The sequence below is a fragment of the Vanacampus margaritifer genome, chromosome 8 (assembly GCF_051991255.1).
Source record: "Vanacampus margaritifer isolate UIUO_Vmar chromosome 8, RoL_Vmar_1.0, whole genome shotgun sequence".
NCBI lineage: Eukaryota > Metazoa > Chordata > Actinopteri > Syngnathiformes > Syngnathidae > Vanacampus > Vanacampus margaritifer.
The window spans coordinates 15,007,342-15,030,314 of record NC_135439.1 but is presented as its reverse complement, the minus strand read 5'-3'; the positions used below and the strand labels follow the sequence as shown (position 1 = coordinate 15,030,314).

Here is a 22,973-nt window from a genome sequence, read left to right as displayed (position 1 = left end):
ACGACCCCCTGCACAAGTTTATTTTCTTTCATACAGTGAGCTACACTAGAGGATAGTAACTTTCTCTAATCTCTATTTGGTATTGCTTGGCCTCCACTTGGTTCTTTGTTTCCTTTTACATTTGAACCATACGTTTGTAAATCTTCCACTTTAGCAGAGGCTCTAACACCCTGCTCATGCCAAAGACATTTTAGGAATGAAGTTATGATAGCGATTAAAACGTTCACAGGAATTTATGACCCTTTTTAACACAGTTATACCTTTTGGCCGCTACTCTTTTATGTGGTAAGACACACACAATTACACTGAGGTTACAGATGATAGTGTATCAGTGATAAATCATTAAAGTGAGCATCGATCAGAACCTGCGTAGAGAGCACATACTGTGGAAAAAGACCTTGATAGTCGAAATGTATTTGCGAGCATTTTCTTTTGGTAGGATGACGCTTGAGTCTTACAGCTATGCGCAATATGGATCCAAGGCTGCTAATTTGTTCATGTCATATTTATGACATAAAGCTAAACATTTCATAATAGTTAAACATACTGAGCATAATGCAGAAAAATGGAAAGACAACATGGGAAGTGATGTTAAAGCTGATTTATTCATTTAAACAATGAAAGCAGGGGTAATGCGCACAAATAATTATGCTAGCGGCAAAGCCAACCACAAAACAAAACAGAAACGTAATGTAAATTTTAAATGACAGATTGTAATTTGCAACTCACACAATCTTCAACCACTGATTCAAATTACTTGGTGCTCAGCACCATTTTTCAAAAACAAAATCAACACTGTATGAGTACACTTACAAAAAAAACGGCCTTATATGTTTTCAACATAAATAGTTTCAAATATAAAAATAAGTAGTAAAAAAAACCATAATTTGGGCTCCTCTCAACATTTCAAACATCACACATTTAAGTTTTTTTTTTAATTCAACGATACAACAGATTTGCATGACCAGCATACAGCCATGACCAATAACGTAACTAAATACACATACTCGAGTAAAAACTATTGGCATTATTGGCACACACGTTACTCGAGTATTTCCTGTATATGTTATGCTCAACTCAAATGATATGCTCTCATTTGATGTCCCTTTAACTTGAACTGAAGATATTTATTTGATATGATGTCACTCAGACGAACAGTTTGGTCCCAGATGGATTAAGAAGGTTGAAGTTGTTTGTCCACGTTGTGCTTAAGTCAGAGACGGCTTGTTAAGATTCTACATGAGGAATCTTAAAGTTGAAGTCAACCTTAAACAAATCTTGATAATAATATTTTATATGTGACCTCACTAGTTTAAACATGACGTTCTAATTAATAATACATTTGTGCAGTATGAGTTTTGAAGCCGTTTTTATCCATCTCAGGGAACGGCCATTTTGCCAATTGCTGTCGAGTGAAAATGACATCACAGTTGCTCAGGGCTCGGGCAACGACCAATCACAACCCATCTGTTTACTGAAGCTGAGCTGTGATTGGTTGTTGCTTACAACCTGAGCAACATTGATGTCATTTTCACTCGAAAACAAGTGGCAAGATGGCTGCCTCCTGATATAGATAAGAACTGCTGGATTTTGTATTTAGACTAATGGGGCTGCATTGAACATATTATTATTATAAGCATATGGATATGGATGGATAATGTAATGAAAGACACTTCAGCTTTGCACAGACTGGTCAGCATTGTTAGCACGCATTGAAGTCAGCTCTACTTCTATAACTTTTTTGACGACGCCCTCTTGAGGGGAGGCTCCTTCCGGTCCTGGGTGGTATCCTGATGCGGGTGCGTTCGGGATGTCTTCGACTCGTACAGCTGCTTGAGATTGAGCGTTTGTTGCTCCTTGGCCGTCTCTCGTTGGGCCTGACGCAACAGACGTTTCATGGTCTTCACCTTCTCCCTCAGGTGGCCGTTAGCTTTCTCTAGCGAACGCACCTTCTGAGAGAGCGTGCTCACTTTCTCCTCCTCCTCGAACAGAGCCTTCTGCACCGTGGAGCACAACAACTGTGAAGAAAAACAAAATGGCTTTAGAGTCAGCAGGGTGTGATGGACAAGGGCCACTGGGACCAAACACTACAACTTGTTTTTTTTGGTATTGAAATTCAAGAAGTTCAGTGCCATCCATGGGCTTTGATTTCTTCCAGACTGGGAAAAAGTGGCCTTAAGGAGAAAGTGTTCTTTTTGGACATAGATTTGATTGTCATCTGCATAGCAGTGAAAGGAAATATCATGCTTTCTTAAGATGGAACCCAAGAGCAGCAAATGCAACGAAAACGGCAATGGCCCCAAAATTGAACCCTGTGGAACACCAAACGACAGTGGGGTGTCCCTGAAACAAAATACATAATGGTCTTGATTATTTATTTTTATTTTTTTCAGATTTAGCATTGACACCATCTACCTTAATTTTTAACAGCTTTTTGGACTCTGTATCAATATCAGCAATATTGCCACTGTATTTATTTGGTATCGGATCAATATCAAATCTTGCAATATCGCTCACCACTGAGGACTGAAAAGTATGGCGTGAGAGAAGCCACTGTTGTGGGAAATTAGAAGCTGAGCAGTTATCCATTTGTAGTATAACTTTCTGACAGGACCTTGCAAAATTTTGTTGGAATGAAAAACAGCTGAGGAGAGGTATGTTTTTTTTTTTTTTGCAACAGTTTTGGCATCTGATGGCATAAAGGCTCCATTGGAATGCTGACGACCAGTCTAGTCATGTAGAAGTCATGCTTGACTTCAATGGCCTTGTAGCTCAGGGGTCAGAGCACTGGTCTTGTAAACCAGGGGTCATGAGTTCAAATCTCATTAGGGCCTAGTGTTTTTGGATGATGGCAGTGGTGTATGTGACTTAAATACAGGATGTCAGTCAGTCTGTACAGCATGGTCATTGTTAGCTTTGACTTTGCATCATAGGTGATTGAACCTGATCAACTCTTACACATTTCAGCAAATCATAGTTCTATGTTGGAAAACTCAATCTTGTCTAGTGGTGGGTCCTCGAGGGCTGGAGTCCTGCAGGTTTTGGATGTTTCCCTGCTGATTCCAATCAACAGGATCATTATCAGAGTTTTCTGATGAGCTAATCATATATCTACTATGTTGGAGAAGGAAAACATCCAAAACCTGCAGGACTCTGGCCCTCAAGGACCGAGTTTGCCCACCACAGATCTAGTCTCTAAACCACTTATCCTCTTCAGGGTCACTGGAAGCTGGAGCCTATTTCAGCTGACTTCAGGCAAACAGCAGCCAACACCTTACACTGGCCACCAGTCAGACATAGTGCATATTCAGAAACAAATAACTCTTAAATCGCGCATTGACATCATGCCTCCATCAAATCAGGCAAATCGACAAGTGTGGCAAATTGAGTGAAGACCAGTGCAGAAACCTCAGAAATGTTGTGCTCTGGACTTCGCACGGTGGCATGTGGCACCCTCCGTGACAGTTGCCATCTTAAATAGGACCATTTGACGTAAGTCTACCCGATAATTTTCTTTTTGCTTTTAACTCATTCACTGCCATTGACGGCTATAGACGTCAAAAATTCATTTTAACTATTTCTATTAGTTTAACTTTTTTCCCCCACTTTTGTTAACAAGAGTATGAAAACCTAGATTTTTTTTGTACATTTAGTACAGATATGAAATGTGTGATTAATCATGAATTAACTAGTGAAGTCATGCGATTAATTACAATAAAAAAAAATTATCAACTGACGCACCTAATTTTTAATTTTTTTTTCCTTTAAAAAAATTATATTGTAATTATTATTTTTTTAGTTTTTAATAATCTTTTTTTTTAAAGAAATGATTATTAAAAATTAGGAGCGTCAGGTTCCAAACATTTTTTAATCGTAATTAATCGCATGACCTCACTAGTTAACTCACAATTAATCACAAATTTTATATCTATTCTCATACAATAAAAAATATATAGGTTTTCGGGAAAAAATGGGGGAAAATGTTAAACTAATAGAAATAGTTCAAATGAATTTTTGACATCTATAGTCGTCAATGGCAGTAAATGAGTTAAAGATTTATCTTTACCTTGATGAGTCTAAATTCAGATTTGGCAAAAGTATCTTAACGGAAAAAGTTTGAAAAGAAACGTTAGTTCACTACCTGAACACAGTGTTGGTTATTGCTTGTCATGCAACGTACAGGGGTCACTAGGTCAGTTTTGCATTTTAAAAAGATAACCATTGACTAGTCTGATAATGTGGAGTCTGTTCTGGAAATGAAGGGCCTCATAGCTCAGGGGTCAGAGCACTGGTCTTGTAAACCAGGGGTCGTGAGTTCAAATCTCACTGAGGCCTGATGCTTTGGAAATCCTTCCATTAAAAGGACATGCTACTGTTTTACAGAGTGAAAATCAGAAAAGCCCAAGGAAAATTCACTTCACGGACAAAGAATGGAAATTTAAGACTACATTAATGCAGGCTGAATCTACAGTTCACAGTTTCTGACTGCCCCAACTCTAGCAATGCAAAGTATGTGAACCGTAGGTCAGAGTTTAGAGCATCGGCCTTGTAAACTTTTCTGTCCTCCAGGTAGGGATTAATGTGATGTGAGGCAACACGACCGGCAACAGACCACTTACCAGGCCTAGAAGTTTTGTAAGGTCCAAAAAAAAAGACCTCCAACTGCTTCAGACCGTATGGATTTTCTGCCTGAGTGTGGATTTCCTCTACAGATGCTAATGCTTCCATGTGGGCCAGCATGTAAATTGCCAGCCCTTAAATAACAACTGCTGAAAGTTTGGAGGAAATGTTGAAAATGTGCTTCTGGCTGCCGGGCCACATCACTAGTGGCTACATTTCCTCCTGCAATATAACTGTGGCCATACACCATGTGGCATTACTTACTCCCTATTGGGATGTGAAAAGGCTGTGAAACTTTATAACATAAAGGTTGAAGTGAAGAGACAGGATGATCATGGTACGTAAAGCAGTGGGTGACCCTGCTGTGTGAGCCCAGGCATAACAAATACCGTAGTTGGACATTGAATGTGCTGTACTGCCAAACTCGTGAAATAGGAATTTTTAACTAATATGGTTGCACATAGAGGACATTTTAATAAATCAGTTTCAGAGATGGGAATACAGTATGTGTGGATTTTAATTGCAATGCCACAGGGGCAATGACTTCACTTAGCATGCCTGTGTTTACATGCCATTACACTGTAAACAGAACAAATTTTCTCAAGTACTTAAGTCTTTTCTAAGTGGGAAGAGACATGTTTTGAATGGAAACACGTGTGTCCTGCTTTAAAGACAAATTTAGTCAAAGCACATGAACTGAAGCCATAAGCAGCCATTAGTTTTCCCTTTGTGCGTATGGCGAGGTTGCCTCTGCAAGCTTTGGTCGTCATGCAGTTTGGTGTTACTAGCACATCTCGAGGCAAGCGCATGCATTGTAATGACTTGGATGTACCAACTGTGACCTGAACGACGTCTGCTTTTATTTTCTCTGGGAGGAAATACAATCTGGACTATAATTTAAGAACCCGCAGCAGATATCTAAATATCACTTGGTAATTACAATCACAGGCCAATCCAACCCCAAATCTGTGCTATTAACGGAAATGCAAACCGTGTTTGTAATTCCCTTTTCCCGCGGTAGAGTTCTGCTTTCATGAGAAGTCAGCAAAAGATTGGAAACAGACAGAAGAAGACCAAAATGAGGAGGACTGCGCCAAATGTTTGTGCTTGTTTGAGGGGAAAACGCAGTGTCGAGTCAGTGGAAACTATAAATACATAACAAATAAGACTACATAATGCAAAATACATGTATTTAGAATCTTGAGCAAATTCCTTGGGACACACAGTGCCAAAATGAACTTGAGATTTGAATAGCATTTATACAGTGGACCCATTTCAAGCATTATCTACAAAGAGCCATCTTTGCATGGTGTCTTTTTCCAATGGTGGATCAACCGATAAAACACATCAACATCTATTGCAGCACGTAAATATGTAAGTAAATACACCCTGGACTGTGTGCCATGCAATCACAGTACAAATGTAAACAATCATACTCACATTCACACAAACAGACAGATTGGACTTCAATAAACCTTAAATGATTTTGGAATGGAAGGAAGCACAGGACAAGAGAGGCAAGAAAACATGTGAACCCCAAGATGCAAAAATGCGTTTTTGTGTGATATTCCTTCATTTTAGAGGGATTTTTGTTATGAATGTGTGATGATATGTTAGGAAATTTCACCATTTTAAGATAGAATGTTGTGTATTTTTGCACATTTGTGTAATTAGTTTATTTTATATTTGGCAAAAGCATTTCAACCTTTTTCAAATTCATACTTTTGACACTTTCAGACAAAAAAAAGTGTTATGAGTCAATATCACCATAAAGTCCTTTTAAAGCTGACAATGTATAGCTTGCTGACAGGGTGGACAATGACAGGGTAGACATTTTTGGCTAATGTTAGCATTTAAGAGCACATAGTAGACACCAAGTTAGCAAGGTGACTGTGCAGTTTAAAAACTATATTCCACATTTATGAAAGGTTTTATACAAAGTATTAATTGAGATTTCAGTATGACAGAGTGGACATGTTAATCTATACAGCATCCAACTATGATTTTTTTTTTTTTTTACAAATAGCAATTACAAAATTACAATTGGAATTACAAAAAAAGAAGTGTCAATTATTTATTCTACTACTATCCGCTGTTTCAACCACTGTGGGAAGACTAAATGGTGCACGTGATGTCAACGAAACCAACAGATGGTTTGCTGAAAGGACAGCTACCCCATAATGACAGGGTGGACAACATTTTCAAGGACACATGCAAAATATTCATTATGATTACGAAAATCGTAATAACATATTCTATCAAATAAATTGTTCTGGACAATAAACCCACTGGATTTTTTAAATTGAATTTTTATTTAAATTGTAGTATTATTTTGCCACTCATTCCATGCACTATAATTAGCAGGGCGGTGTGTGAGACATGCCAAATTACCATACTGTACATCCAATGAAAACGAAATGGCGTCAAATGTAGGCCACTTATTATTCTGCTACATTTCCATGCTGACTAAGTGATTCAGATGATGACACCACAGGCACTTTCATGTATGGTGATAGTGACCCTAACATTCAGCAGGCGTCTACATGATGTAATCCTACATAAAAGGTCCCACAGGTTGCGCTTAAAACAAGACTAAGCTATAGAACAAACAAAAACCCATGGATGTTGCAAGAACAAGATGTTATATGTTCTAAAAGTGGATTTTTCCATAAAACATTGTGGCTTCTTTGTCTAGCCAAACCTCGGAAAATGTCTGTTTCCCAGATTTTGGACCATTATTTGACTCATAGCATGCTTCCTCTTCAAACAAAAGGATATAATCGTGAATCTTCATGTGTGCCCCCACATTAATAAAAGTAATTGTGGCTTCTTGCATTCTATTCCCTAATGCAATGTGCTGAATCAGACTTTCTCATTCAACTTTTCGCATGTGAAATCAAACACACAGGAGCTTTTTTTGCCATCTACGTACCCTGCTGTCCTCCTGAGCCTCCCACTCGGGGGTATAGCTATGGACCTGAGTACCAGGTGTGCAGTTGGCAAATTGGAACAGGCTGGCAAACATGTGATGGTTTTCCACCGTGTCTGGGAAGATGGCATCCTGGAAGTTCACTCCATGGGGGACCATGTTGTAGTTTTCATCCATCCTGCATGTCAATAAAGAAAATATTTATTGCACACAGTTTCACTTTTCAACTCTCTCCAGCCAAAGCAGATTTATGAGTGTGATTAATGCATAGCGTCATGTAAAATGTGTGAGGGAAAACTTATGGACATCTGGAGTCCATCTCGTCTCCACAGAAGACATCAAAAGTTTGCTTGTTTGTACAAGTGACAGAGTTGGCACGTGTGTGTGTTGAAAAGGTTACAGGTAAGATTTGGAAAAGCGTAAGAATTGCCATCCCTGCATTAGTTACACAAAACAAATGCGTTTTTGATCTGGCACAATGTCGGTGGTTCCCATCTGTATGAGTATTGTTTGTTATTCTTCTGACAGAATATTTAAGGGGTAGCATATAGGCTAATGTTTTTACAGTGCACATGAGAACTAGCCATCACACTCAATCTGTCTCATTTTAAGATCCCATGTGAGATTGCTGGTTGCATTCTTCTCCATACTCATTCGCCCTATACTGGGAACATTTTGCTCATGATTGATTGAAACAACTATTTTTGTCTCTCTGTGGTTTTGTTGAACAGGAAATGGATGTCCACTGGAGACTTCGATGAGAATGAGAACTCCATCTCTTCATCTTTGTTGCCTCATGAAATAAAGAGTTAACATATTCGAATGTGAGCCCTGAACATTCCTGTTTGGGTATTTGTGTCACTATATAATATTAATAAAGCATCGTAAGACATGTCAACTAGACACACTCATATGATATTGAAATACCATTTTTAAAAGGGAAGTCAACTTCATTCACTGCCATTGACGACTATAAATGTCAAAAATTCCTTTTAACTACTTCTATTAGTTCAACTTTTTTCCCCACTTTTGTTAACAAGAGTATGAAAACCTAGACATTTTTTTAAATAATCTTTTTTTTTTAAAGAAAAGAAAAGATTATTAAAAATTAGGGGCGTCAGGCGATTATTTTTAAATTGTAATTAATCGCATATCTCACGATTAATCACAAATTTCATATCTGTTCTAAATGTACAATAATTTTTTTCTAGGTTTTCATACCCTTGTTAACAAAAGTGAAGTGCCGTCAATGGCAGTGAAGGAGTTAAACATTTCTTAACAATAATATGTTATATGCGACCTCAGTCTTAACATGACATTCTGACTAATATTACTAATATTATATTTGTGGAGTATGAGTTATGAAGCAAAATACAGCCAGTTTTATCCATCTCAGGGGGCGGCCATTTTGCCACTTGCTGTCGACTGAAGATGACATCATAGTTGCTCAGGCAGGCAACAACCAATCAGGGCTCACCTGTTTTACGAAGCTGAGCTGTGATCGGTTGTTCAGACCTGAGCTACTGTGATGTCATTTTCACTCCACAGCAATTGGCAAAATGGCTGCCATCTGATATTGATAAAAACTGCTACTTAACTCATATTCCACTCGTAATATTAACCAGAATACCGTATTTAGACTAGTGGGGCTGCATAGAACATCTTATTGTCAAGATTTTTTTTTTTTTTTTTTGTGTGGATGGGGGGCAGTTGTCTTCCCCTTTACGGCTGTTTTGTACTGATTTGCACTTCAAGGGTAAAACAAGAGAGGCTTTGTCTCAAGTTAATCTGTTCCCAATTTAATGTTTGACTAAATGACTTGTCTTCTCTTACCCCATACAAGTGATATCAATCTTCTTATATAACCACCCACTGAGCACAGACAGCCATAACCTAATCTGTTACTTTTCTCAGCCACTACATCATTAATAAACGACATTCGACCTGATCTGTCCCACAACATTGCGAGGCTTTGTCAAATCTTCTCAGGCAACGTCTAATCTGCTGTTACTGTTTTTGAATGCTACTTTGTTGTAAACAAGAATAACATAGAGCCTATTTTTTAACAGTTTAGAAGTTATGCAGGGGAAATGGAACAATTTCTTCCCGTTATCCCTGATAAATGGAAACGGGTGTTTGATGTTTTGACCAACAAAACCAAAGGAAGCAAAGTGTTGTCTAACCACATGTTCACACACATCTTTCGGAAAGATGCATTATAAAAAATCAAAAAAAATCACTGCTGTTGTTGGCTTTGTGCAGACCCTCATGAGGGACTGCAAAACATTACACACCAGGAATGTTTTCCAGCACCCCTTCTCAATATCTGACATCTCATCTGTGTGAGCACTCACAAAAAAAAATAAAAAAAATGTGAATGAAAAATTGGTAACACCTGTTTGTTAGCACATGCTCCCCTATCATCAAGCAGAGACTTTCATCAGCGCCGGGTCCACAAATAGCGAGCTTTATCAAACTTTTGGTGTTCTGATTGTCTCTATAATTATATGCGCTTGAATGCAAAGTTTGAACATACAGTAACTAACCCTTTCAATGTGCATGGAAAGTATGGCAGTTAACATAAATTAACATGGGATCACATAGGAGGTGGGCGTCAATGCTCCGTTTGGTGAACTTAGGTTTCTTCACTGATTGAGTCCTTTGAGAATCCTTTTTCGTGTTTATGGCGCATATCTGAAGAGTTGATGCAGAACAGAAAACAGTGAAACTTCAATTCAAGGATTTTAAAGGCATTACATTACATCATTGAAAAATAGTTAAAATGTTTGCCTTTTGTTGAAAGATTACTTGAACATATTTACCACCAAGTGGACTGTTTGATGTTTTAATGTTCGGAGTGCATACTACAACATTCTGCAGATAGCGACAGTGTTCTCCCCAGTTCCAATATCTGGCACTGTGTGAGATTTGACCAAGTGCTGTGTCCAAATGGATGTATTTCACTCATCATGCATCTCATAAATCAGGAGAACATCTATTAACTAATCGCAGAAGGATAAACATGCGATTGGTATTTCACTTTTTATGAGAAAGACATTCCCTATTGCAAAGTTTCCAAAGATGTGTTTAGGCAATAAATCAACTGAATCAAAGCAAAAATAAATGTTAACAAAATTATATGTAACTTTTCATAGAGATTGATATTCCATGATTCCTTAAATACTGGCCACCGGTCTCATCGACTCTGAGCCCAATTAATCTCCAGTTGCATAGAACCTTGAATAAATACACGAGTACCTCAAATTCCCTCATTTCCCCCCCAGAAAAAATACAGGTGGTGTTTAGCTAACAGTAATTTCATGTTTAGTCAAAAGTGCTACCGTTCCAATACAGAAAGAAAAACAAACAAATGCCATTAGAATAAATGACAAAAGTAATAATACATTTTAGAAAATATACAGAAAACTAACTACCGGTAATGAAAATCAGACTTTTTTTTCCCTTTCTTTTTTTTTCTTCTCCTGCATGTTTCAGCTCCCTCCACATATGTTCAACTGTTTTGTTCTTAGTCATTCTTGTATGTTTTTAGCTGTGTGTTTTTGCAGTTGAGACCAAGCTTTCTAACAAACACTCCGAATGGCATGCGAGTTTAGATTCAGGACACCCCAAGCTGTATGAAGTAAAGCCCCAGAACAAAACCATGCCTCCTCCATGTTTCACAGTAGGGACAGCGTTATTTTCTTTTCATGCATCATTTTTGCATCTGTAAACATAGAGCTAATGTGACTTGCCAAAAACTTGCAGTTTTGCCCACTCGGTCCAAAGGACATTCTCACTGATGCATTGTGGGTTGCAATTATGTATTGTTGGCAAATTGCATTTTGTCAGTTTTAAGTTATTTCAGTATTTAACTAAAGCACATCAACAACGCTAGAAGTAGATACACTTCTATGACCATATCGCATGGTGTTGCAGTAGATGTCTTTATCATAACACTTGCTGCCTGGACAGCAGACGTGACATCTGTAAAACTGAAGAGCACTGTGTCATTCAAAGAGAAAGTGCTGCTGTATGCATTTGAACAGTTGGGAAAGAAACTTAGCAAAGACTTGAACTGAGTCGTCACTGAACCCTAACTTGCACGTCTTTGACATTCGGGAGGAATCCAAAGAAAGCCCACACTGGAAATATACAGAATATGCAAACTCAACACACTTTGCCGATGATTTTTGATCAAAGTGGCACACATACAAAAAAGCAAACTTTCAACCGTTTATAGGAGTTATGTACAACCAATTTTTGCATTCCGCAAAACTGGATGAACCCCCTTCCTTCCAGTTTAAGTCACTTAGGTGAGCCCTAACAAACCATTTACACAAGATGTCTGCAAGGGCTACGAAAGGTCATCATATCCAATGCCCATCACATTTCCAAAGCGACAAGTAAAATGGACAAAGATTGTCTCACCAACAGTATGTGACTAGAAAGGTATGTAATGTATGTACCGTTTTGTTTTATTTTTTTATGGTAATAACTTTTTTTTTTTTTTTTACTATTTGTTTACACTCTGTTATTATGCTTTTATACATTACAGTGCTATGTCATAAAAATGGTGGTGGTTTGTTGGGTCCTGAGACAGATTAAAGGCATTTCCATTCATTTCAAAAGGGAAAATGTTTTTTTTTTGTATGAGTAAATTGGTCAAGGAACCAATTCAATTTGTAAGTTAAGGTATTACTGTATTTTTGTTAATTCATAAAAATGAATAAATACATTGTAAGTAGGCCAATTGCCCGTTTGACAGTTTACCTTGATTTTTAAAAGCCAAAGTTTCAATAACCACTAATACGGCTTGTCACCGGTAATGAGCTCTTCTTCTTCTTTTCCTTCTCTTTCTTAAGAGGATGTCTAAGCAGGACACAAATGATTGTCTGCTTGGAGAGTTGAGAAAATGAGCTGCCTCTTTGAAGTTTATTGCCCCCAAATAAAAAAAATGTTTCCCATCCTACTCTGCAAGCAGAAAGCAGTTAAGCATGGAGGAGGGGTTGAGCAAGAGAAAGAGACACTGCAAATAATGATGCATTTTGCTGTGATGGATGTGCATTGTCCTAAAAATAAATAAATAAATCAATGGTGCCAGCGGGCACTAGTTTGCCCCAAGGACAACATGAGTGGGCCTGTGGTAAGAAAAGAAAAAAACTAACAAATAAAAAATTGCAGGGACACTGTGACATACTAAGAAGAATTAAAACAGAAAAAGAATGTTTAATTTATTAATTGAAACGTAACATGATACAGGTTTCTTATGTACCAAATATCCTATATTATGTTTAAAAATAAAATCGATTGTGTTCAATGGAGAGAAAAAAATGCTGTTTTTATTTACCCATTAAAAAAAAGTCATCTTAGAGCTGTAATTGTAATATTTTTTTGACAGGTATCTTACCGTCAAAATCTAATATTAGCCTGTGTCTAATTGTAGGTAACCAATTAATTGATAAATTGCAACATATATTACAGGCCTTTTAATGCAAATGCTTAAAGAATGGAGCGTGCTGTGTGTTGCCCACTGGCCAAACTTTGCTCACCCCTGATGTAGGCTACCCATGATGTCGGCATTTTACATGATATGTGATGGACTCATTCAGTCAGTCAGCACTTCAGCAATTAAGGAGGAGGGAGGGGAGTTTACTCACTTTAGGAAGAAGTAGTAATTGTTATTTGGAGTCACACTGTAGGAGTAGCAGGAGAAGTAGCCCAGGCCGGTGACATTAAATCTGGAGCCCGCGGGTACCTCCAGCATGCTTCCCCACGCCTGGTCACACAGCAGCTCGATCTCAGCGAAGTAGAGCAAGTCGCTGTGGCTCTGCCACGGCAGGTAGTTGTACGGCTCCTTGTGCAGGGCCAGCACCTTTGCGAACACGATGATCTCGGCCAACTCGGCACGGCACGCCTCCGTCTGGGGTCTCCAGTCGTGGGGCAGCTGGCACCCCTCGCTCCACTCGGGACCGGCCGCAGTCAGGAGAAAAAACACGATAATCCACATGATTAGACGCAAAGAATCGTGAGTTGAAGATGGAGGGAAATTGCAAAGTAAGGGCAGTGCGCTCACGCAGTGGACATAATCTATTTCAGTGAATTATCCGGGTGGTTTGTATGTGGGGGGGAAAAACAAACAAACATACAAAGGTTAACTCCACGGTTGTGCTTCTGTAGTCTCCAGCCTGCAGAAGTGATACCTGTAATTGTGAAGGAGGAGGATCAGTCTTCTCTCAGCTGCAGCAATTCCCTCTCACCTACCAACACAAATTTAGGCGGAGCAACAAAACCACTGCGAACAACATCGCGTTGGACCTTAATAACCGATTGCAAATTGAAATTCTATACGATGTTCGAAAATTGGATGAGATTTTAAAACAAAAGAAAAAGACATTTAGTAAGAAGTGGATTTGGAGAGATGTTAATTGCACCCTCTTGTGGCAGTGTTTTATGCTACTAGGTTCGAGTTTGTTAAACGCTCTCAAGTCAATCATTTGGAATGACTAATCCCGTTCGTTTCGTCAACGACTGAACAACTTGTAAGCAATCAGCGCAACTGTTTTTTAACCAATCATGACGATTAAAAAACGAATACGGAATTAGAGAGAAAAAAAGTCCAGCCTGGGAGTTAATGAACAACACCGAATACATTTATTTCACTCCGCAAAAGGCAGGTGTCCTTATCCTACCTTCTCATTAATTAACCAGCTCCTAAAATAAATTATTGGGTGATGACATTTAATTTCAGTGTTTAGACACACAAGTAATACACGAAAAAAATGCAACACAGCTTTTAGTCAATTTTCGGAAATGAATGAAGCTCAGCGATTGGACATTGTTGGCAATTCTTGGTCGCAGTTCGAAATGCGACTCGCACAACTAAACATGACATTGACACGGAAAACAGAGGAACTTAATTCCTGTTGTTTGTTTTGATACATATGAAAATGCTGTGCAAGTTGACAACATGGGCCAGTGGCGCAATGGATAACGCGTCTGACTACGGATCAGAAGATTCTAGGTTCGACTCCTGGCTGGCTCGGATTTTTTCTTTATTTAAATTTTATTATTGAATGGAAAAAAAGACAAGCAATGACATAATTTCAACCAAAATAATCATACCTTAAAAAAACAACGTTGGGATATGTAAAACAACGGATGAATGAAAGTACCTGAAAAAAATCCATAACGTATTATCTACGTTTAATATTTTTTATTTTTTATTATTTATTCAAACCCACGTTTGCAATGAGTCTCAGGCGCATTAGCATATAAAATCACAAATCGCTGGACGCTTCACAGCACATCCAATGTCCTGTACTGTACTGTAATCTAAAATGGAGCCTAAACCGTTCAATATATTACCGCTAGGGGGAAGCATTGTATAGTATTTGTTTGAGTCTATCGTTCGCAATTAGCTAATATTTATTGTACTGCAGAACATTACATTCAGACATTTAATATGATTTGCATGCTTACCCACGGTCAATCTTTAGTAACTTGCCACTATGAACCCATTCTAAAATCTTCTCAAATAATGGTATCCTGTTTTATATTATCACGAGTAATGTTACTCATCAAGATTGTTTTTAGGCTATTACACAAATGTTAATATACATGTTTCCAATTTATGTGAAAATTATATCAGGCACTAAAGACATCAAAAAGTGTAAAATTCAAAGTGTTTGTGAAACTTCAGACAAAGAAAAGTTTAACAAGAATGATGGAAGAATTTATCATTACATACCAGACTTGTCCAGAAGTATTTAGGCAATTCAATTTTTCATGATTTTGGCTGCATTCAGCCCCGAATTTGATTTGAAAGAAAACAATCAAGATTTTTTCAGCTTTAATTCAATAACTATTTTTATTACTTAATTTCCAGGGGTTCCAAAAAAAATTGATTACGTTCTGTAGCCAAAAATGTTCAATAGGCCTACTTAATGTCTGCCTGAATCCTAAAGCCTTCTGTAATGTGAAATCACTTTTTGAGTGAAGAAACAAGTTTGACTTGTATTGGAATGATGGAAAAGGGGAAAATATGGAAAAGGAAACAGTTTAGTCAAATATGTGTCAAATGAGATGGAGGCCGTATAGTGGCATTGGCAACTGTAAATTGAATTAGAATTACAGTTTCACAAAAATTCTATTTTAAATTGAAATGTATGTTTCAAGTTTTTGGTCAACACAATCTTTTTCTGAATTTTGATGATTAGAATCACGAGTATATTATATAGTTGTTGTTTTTTACCAAATCTTTTTGTCACATGCTGATCACGGGGCTTTTCTCCATGCCTTTAAATGGATGTATATATGCAACTCAAATAGTTATTTAATATGCTAATGTGGTGCTTTGGGTGAGTGGCCATTGCAATACAACACTTTAATTATTATTTCAAAAAATATTATCTTTCGATGTGGCCGTTTACTCGTCGCCACTGTTGGCGGAAGTATGTCGCCTATTCAGTGTTGCATTCATGTGCTCCCCGCAAAAAGAAAATCTGAGAACAAAGACTGACGTTTTCATCGGACAAAAAACACTTAACGTGTATTTTACGTCAACACTATAACGTCACATACCACTTTTAACGTTTACTTTAGTCCACATCTAGATGTTGAACCCACGTACAACTAATGTCGAATATGCTAAATAAGTAGACAGAAGTAATCAAAGCTATGCCACATAACGCTATCAAATCGACTTCAGAAATAATCAAGGGTTTAAATTAATCACTTTACAAACGGTAGTGTTGGCGATTAGTTAAGTCAGACTGTCAGATTTTCAGTTAGTTTCTCGAGGTCAGGGGGTGGTGCATTTTTTTAAATTCATTTTTTAATGTCTCGGTACTCCGAATTTCCAACTTCCCAGTGCAACGGCAACGCAGCTCAGCTCTGAAACTCGCTACAAACAAGAAGCATCCGGTGCAAGAAAAAGCAACTTTCACTTCACGATGTAAGATTTAAAGTTATACAGTATGTGCTCGCATTATGTCGATTGTGTTGTTGGGTCAAACAAGTGGAAAAGACTCGATCTGGTTGCATTGCGAAAAAATTGAACGTAGCATACGCCCTAAACGTAGCTGTTAGCGTGCAACAAGTGCTAGTTTGTTAACCAGGCGATTTCCTCATTAGTTTGCATTAGCCGTAAAGAAAAGTACACATTTGAGCCGAGTAGTGAATTTGTCATTCACTTTAACTTAGTTTTTTTATTGATAACTCATACGTTGTACTGTTCTTTAACATTCACTGAAGTTCACTTGAGTTGGAATTAGCATCCCCGAGCAGCTAAACTAACCGTTAGCTTCTAAACGTCAAAACTACAAAAGTTTTTTTTTTTTTTGTAACCACAATAAATGAATTAAATGGTCAAATGGTGAGTCGATTCATTACACATACTAAACCGCTGCTGGTTAAAGTGTTGTTTAAATGGCTGTGGCCGATATTTATAGATTTTTATCTAGATTTTAAATAGTTTCGGGCCAAATTGTATGATAAGTTAACGTTGAGATAATCGAAGAGCAAACGTGTTTTCAGTGGTCCGTAACCTTTAGTTGAACAATGTATATTTGTTGGTGTTTCTTTGGTGTGCCAAATGATCTAATCGCCATGAGTATATCAACAGGAATGTAGTAGCTTGGTACTGGCTTCATGTAGGCCTTATCCAATGTCACAAGTTTACTTGTTACTGTGCTACAGTGCTAGTAATGGATTTGACAGACAGAATGTCCATACACTCACCCTGTCACTCTCCAGTTTATTCTTGAAATATCCTGCTCTTTTCTAAACGAACAGTGATATGAAAGTGTGCTAAAAGTAACACGGAATCAAATACAAATAACATTTACAGCATTTAATGAAATACAAGCACATCTTTTCCAAGGATTCTATCATTTTTGTTAAGGCTTGTTTCATGAGTTTTTTTTTTAAGTCATTTTGTTGAACCATAATTCTAAAGCAATAACATACAAACAAACAAGGAAATAACCAAGAGTTCACTTCCTGTAGTCTCCTGCTTAACTAGTTTTCCTTCACGGTTTCATTACACAACACATGGCCATTTTATGTTTAGAAATATTGCCTAGAACATCTAGATTTATGCTAAATAACACATGTGTTCAATATCATGTTTTTCCAGGTCAGGCTTAGTTCCAGAAGGTTCTGGTGCAGGGACAAGCAACAAGCGTTTGCAGCAGACCCAAGCCCAGGTCGATGAGGTATGATAACTCTGCACAAGTCGAACTTCTCTTTTCCATGCTATGAGAGTCTAAATAAAAATATGACATATTGTTTGCAATGATGCTTTTTCTCAATATGTTCACTACATGAGTTGTGGAAACAATTGCAATGCGCTATCAGAAATGTTGGTGTTATCAAAGTATTCAGGCGATTCCCTAACATTTTATTAGCCAGGCAGCCCACCAGGCTTTTTTTTTTTCCCACCCTATCCATAGTGCCCCTATCCTCTTTCAGTGTGGTCCTCAACTTACTGGGTGTCTCATGAAAAGGGAATTCCTGCAACTAATTGCCGTAAATATTGATACACGTTTAATATTTGTATGCTGCAGGCAATTAGGGCCCCTTTGTCTTTGTGTATACTGGGCCTTACTCTGTGTCCTGCACAGAACGCACAACTTCCTCGCTTATAAGTAGCAAACGTGGCGCATGATGTTTCTACATTAACAACAGATGATGTGCAGATGTTCATGTGCTTGCTGTATGACCATTAAAAATTTGACGATAATGTGCAGACCTTATCTACCGAGGGAGTTGAGCATTGTAATCATGCTGACATCTGAGTCTACACATCCAGGCACAGTGTTTGTGAACCCTGAACCTTCAATCTGCGACTGTAGGTTGAAAATTGTAATGATTCAAAAAAAATCACGGAAAGCAGGAGAATCGCCTGCTTCATGGGGCTCTGTACGCAAGTTGAGTAAAGTCGGTTTGTTAGACAGGGGGACAGTACGTAGTGGTGCCGCATGCCCAGCTATTTTCGCTGACCTCTGCACCTACAGCTCCTGTCGGATTCAGCTGCTAAGCGCAGCGTTAGCCGAGACCACTTGGTGGGGCTCAAGTGCGTCCTCCAAAGAATGTCCATAAACTTTCATTCAATATTAAAGCAGTTTTAATTTTAATTTCCAATACAATACCACACACAAAAATAAGTTAAATAGCCAAGAAATGGAAAAGACATTCAACTTGAAAACAATGTGGTCAAGGTTGCTACGGAACCATCATTTAATTTGAAGTGAATAAAGAGTTATTGACATTGATTTTATTCCGAGTCAGAGGTTACACTGTATTTATCTAAAACTACAAATTTGCCCTTACTATAAAGCTTGTGGTGTGTACTACTAAATTTAATAAGCATTAGTCATAGCACTCATTTACCTGTCCATTGCATTGACGAGCTAAGATAATTTTAGGGCTGATGCAAATGTTTGCACATCATCATCACTGCCTACTAGTGGAAGTCTCTTTACTCAAAAAATGTTCCCTCTGGTTTTGTTTGTTTAGGGAAAGTGACGTCAGTTCAGAGCCTGCATTGATTGTCCCTCCCTCTCACTGCCCCTGGATACTATATGACTCATTGTTTCTTGATGTGTGTCTCAAACAGTATTGCATAACCCTTGACATCACTCATGAAGCGCCACTACAAGGACATGTGTTGCCCACAAACACGTTTCACATGTTAATTTACTGGCCTGAGAACATTCTGAGATAAGATTGCTCTGAAATGACGTATGACAGCATGTGCTCCCCCTATTTTTTTATTATTTTTTTTAAATGCTGAAATTAGCCCCTCCTACACAGAAATTTAAGCATGTCCTCAGAGCCTCCAATTGGTTGCCGGAGGTTTATATAATCTCTGTGGTTATGTAATGCTTGCACACTCCTCTGCACTCTGCTGCTCTGTCTGAGGGGAGTGGCGCTAGTAGGGTTTGTGGATCAGTGTAACATGTGGGTTATGCGCGTGTGTTTCCTGATACTGTCTGATGTCTATTCCTACAAGGCGAAACTACGATGAGATTTATATAGTGCTGCAATTAAAAAGATTTTTTTTAGCGATTAATCTGTCTAAAAAAATGCACATGACCCTTTGCAACATTTCAAGGTTTTAAATGTCCCTAAGTCGTGCCAATACAGTACATATATATCATTGTCAACAGTCTGTCAAAAAATCCACACACACTCGAAGAGTTGCTACCGCCCCCCCAGTCTCTGTGTGCGCAACGGGAATTAAATCATTCACATCTGTATACACTATGTACAGCAAACACAGTGTCTAGAACTCTCTTATTGCTATTTAAATATTATGCTCCAATATGGTGTTGTTTTGTCCTAAACATTTGATTGAACAGTCACTTTTCTTGTAGCCCTAAAAGTACCAATCAATTGATCAAACATGGTGTTTGCACCCAGGTGGTGGATATTATGCGCGTGAATGTGGACAAAGTGCTGGAACGTGACCAGAAGTTATCTGAACTGGATGACCGAGCAGATGCACTCCAAGCTGGAGCATCCCAGTTTGAGACCAGCGCTGCCAAGCTGAAGAGGAAGTACTGGTGGAAGAACTGCAAGGTACAATTTCAATATTTATTTATATATATTTTTTAAACTCTTTGAATGCCAATAACGTTTAGTAAAATCCTATGGAGGAGTGCTAAAGACGTTAAAAGACGTTTGTTTCAAAACAGAGGTGAAACTAACCATTTTCTATTGTTGATTACTCAAAAACGGAATAAAGTAGAAACAAACTTTTTTTTCTGATGAAAGATGAGAGTCCAATCTTTTCATTTGTGTTTCCATATTCCAAACACATAATTTTCTGTGAACCTTGAAAGACCAGTCAAAAGATAAGTCAAAATGCTTAAATCGGCTGGCACCCACGGCATCCCTTTTCTGAAAACTTCTGGCAGTCAAAGAGTTAAACGTCTTGCTACTGTTTTTGAATACGAGCTGAGCTTTGTTTTCATTCTTTGCCTATCTGCCTTGCAGATGTGGGCCATCCTGATAGCTGTCCTACTGATTATCGTGGTCATCATTATTAGTGAGTATCCTTGTAGCAAACCTTCTTGCTAAGAAAATGTTTAGAAAGAAGTTGCATTGTTCCAGTAACATAGAATAAGTTTGACTTTTGTCAGTCGTCATATAATTCCTGAAATGTTGGCATCCATTATTTTCCCAGTCATAACATCCATCCATCATCCAAACCGCTTTTCCTCGCATCTTAAAATTACATTTCAAGGTGTATATTCTCCAAATACCAAATCCTTATTTCAAAACTGATATTTAGAGAATGTAATACACACTACATGCCATTTTGCCCCTCGCCCTAAACATTCGCACCCCTACATTTCACATATGACTTTTCGTGTGCTCAAGATATTTCCTGTTCTCTTGTTTCATTTTCAGTTTGGTCAAGAGCGTAAAATGACATCAAGAGGAGGCGGAATGGCGCGAGGAAGAGATGAGCAACATGCATCATTTGGAGGCTGAGAGGCAGAGGTCACATGTTTAATGGCTTCTTAGTTCCACATTTTCTTCTCCGTGGAAGGGGAGGGGGTCTTCATTCCTTGTCCTGTTATGTGTGCCGGCATGTGCCTCAGTAAAGGATAGGCTAACTACAAGCTTTTCCTATGCAGTGCCACATACCAAAGACACATTAACAGATGATTAGCTAATTGAACTAAAACTAAACCGGTGTCAAATGGTGGAAACAAAAATGGTGCCTCCTCTCCAGTTGGTGTTGTAACTTGTATCAAAACATACCGATTGTCCTTGAATACAACACAAAATATGGTGTATAGTTGTGAAATCCTCTTCTATTTTGTTTTTACATTTGCTAACTAGCCAACAAAGTGTGTGCCAAGCTAAGAGATGTACCTTTAGAAATAGTTCAAATTGTCCTTGGAAATGTATTGTGCCTACCATTGAAGCAAATTCAGCATTTTTCAACTTTGAGTACTCCTATACTGTATTTTGCTTCTGCCTGACTTCAAAAGACTCAAGAGCTGTTCCATTGTATGATAATGCGACCCAATGCCTTAACTTATTTATACACGACTTAGTGCTTATGTACTTCTGTTTTGAAGAGATTTTGATTGTTAGGTAGATAGAAAAATATACTTTGGTAAATTTAACTTGTAGTGAATTCAATTGTGAATATATGAAATAATTAAATTGATCATCTTATATCAAAGACATCTTAGGAGGAACATGTTTGTCTCAGTTCATAAAGTAATGTCCATTTGCATCATTGTCTCAGGAATGACTTGTGCTTGGTGTGTAGTTAAAAATTAATTGGTGCTTTGATTTGGATCAACTTCTACAGCAGGGATGGGCAAATTATGGCCACAATAGCCCGCCATGCAATTCTGAGAACTTCAGAACCGGTTCTAGAAGGCAAGGTAAATTAAATGTAATGTCCACTGTTAGCATTTAACCCACAAATGGTCACGCTACACAATAAACAGTAAAAACATTACTTCATAAGTATTCAGTATGGCCCTCAAAGGACTTTATAAAAACGGAAATTACACGACTGTAAAAAGATTGTGCACCCTTGCCCTTTGTGTCAGCCGGATGGACGTATAAACAGTCAAATCAAATGTCTGCACTTGTTCCACACCATGAATGATAATTATCTACCTGGTGGAGTCAGTTGTGCCTTCGGAATTCACCAAAACATACTTTCTTAATTAACCTCGACAGCGTATAATGACACTGATGTATCCCATCCGAGTGCGCACGTGTGTAATGCCATTTTATTGCGCTATAATTTTTTAATACTAATGTGGAGCTGATCTTGAATGCATTTTGTTTTGTTTGTGTCCACTGCTGCTAAACATTGCAGCTGTTGGAATTTTTAGAAACACTTAGTTTGGGGAATGACAGTGAGAATTACATGTATTGTGCCAACACTGGATAATTGCATGCCCTGCTGTTGCATCTGATTAAAATGCGTTAAATGGTGTCTTGTTACGTTGTCTGTTATAGTTTAGTGCCTTTTTGAAACACTTTGTTAAAGGTTTTGTGAATAATGTTGGCCATTGTCATGCATTTGCAACTTGCATGCTATAAATTAGTGATACTTTCGGTACCTGAAATGGGCCGATTCGCATTTCGAGTAGTTCAATATGTGTACACAGTATTATCAGATGTGGAGTTTATGCTAAAATTGTAATATTTTTTTATTTACACCAGTAAAATAACAATATATAAATAATATAATGTGAGACGTATAAACAGTTTTCAACAGCAATCTGATGAACGAAGAAGTGTTCATTCCTTTGGTGATGAAAAGGACTGTGGTTATGCGCATGCGCAGTTTTCACTGTACAGTACTTGTTTTTCCTCTGTTGCGTAACATGGAGGTCCACGTGAACCACCACTGCCGTTTGACAAATCAATTCTGGATACA

At 38.0% G+C, this 22,973-nt stretch overlaps 2 protein-coding genes and 3 non-coding genes across 6 annotated transcripts; 4 read left to right on the top strand and 1 right to left on the bottom strand.

Moving 5' to 3' along the window:
* Positions 1 to 586: 586 nt before the first annotated feature.
* Positions 587 to 17,306, bottom strand: ccdc3b (coiled-coil domain containing 3b). 2 transcript variants are annotated; one of them, XM_077573753.1, is made up of 4 exons: positions 17,288 to 17,306; positions 13,207 to 13,749; positions 7,553 to 7,727; positions 587 to 2,018 (listed from the first exon to the last, which is right to left on the bottom strand). In XM_077573753.1, exons 2-4 carry the CDS (start codon positions 13,554 to 13,556, stop codon positions 1,731 to 1,733), a joined length of 813 nt encoding a protein of 270 aa, XP_077429879.1. In that variant the 5' UTR covers positions 13,557 to 13,749; positions 17,288 to 17,306; the 3' UTR covers positions 587 to 1,730. The 2 variants fall into 2 exon arrangements, with proteins under 2 accessions (XP_077429879.1, XP_077429878.1); XM_077573752.1 differs by lacking the exon at positions 17,288 to 17,306 and having other exon boundaries at positions 13,207 to 13,794.
* trnat-ugu (transfer RNA threonine (anticodon UGU)) lies at positions 2,762 to 2,834 on the top strand. The gene has a single exon. It is a non-coding gene; the product is annotated as a tRNA-Thr (tRNA).
* Positions 4,263 to 4,335, top strand: trnat-ugu (transfer RNA threonine (anticodon UGU)). Its single transcript has one exon. It is a non-coding gene; the product is annotated as a tRNA-Thr (tRNA).
* trnar-acg (transfer RNA arginine (anticodon ACG)) lies at positions 14,519 to 14,591 on the top strand. Its single transcript has one exon. It is a non-coding gene; the product is annotated as a tRNA-Arg (tRNA).
* On the top strand, positions 16,139 to 22,526 carry vamp3 (vesicle-associated membrane protein 3 (cellubrevin)). The gene is made up of 5 exons (XM_077573754.1): positions 16,139 to 16,502; positions 17,685 to 17,763; positions 19,973 to 20,131; positions 20,549 to 20,600; positions 20,966 to 22,526. Coding segments are annotated over exons 1-5 (309 nt in total). The 5' UTR covers positions 16,139 to 16,500; the 3' UTR covers positions 20,983 to 22,526.
* The last annotated feature ends 447 nt before the right edge of the window (positions 22,527 to 22,973 follow it).

What these genes read in the sequence shown, in the direction of transcription:
- ccdc3b (XM_077573753.1), bottom strand. Translation starts at nt 13,556, where the DNA reads ATGTGGATTATCGTGTTTTTTCTCCTGACTGCGGCCGGTCCCGAGTGG. An exon ending in AATTACTACTTCTTCCTAAA is followed by an intron (nt 7,728 to 13,206) that starts GTGAGTAAACTC and finishes ATTGACATGCAG; the next exon opens with GATGGATGAAAACTACAACA. An exon ending in AGGCTCAGGAGGACAGCAGG is followed by an intron (nt 2,019 to 7,552) that starts GTACGTAGATGG and finishes TTTTCTTCACAG; the next exon opens with TTGTTGTGCTCCACGGTGCA.
- vamp3 (XM_077573754.1), top strand. An exon ending in CCCAAGCCCAGGTCGATGAG is followed by an intron (nt 17,764 to 19,972) that starts GTATGATAACTC and finishes GTTTGCACCCAG; the next exon opens with GTGGTGGATATTATGCGCGT. An exon ending in ACTGGTGGAAGAACTGCAAG is followed by an intron (nt 20,132 to 20,548) that starts GTACAATTTCAA and finishes TCTGCCTTGCAG; the next exon opens with ATGTGGGCCATCCTGATAGC.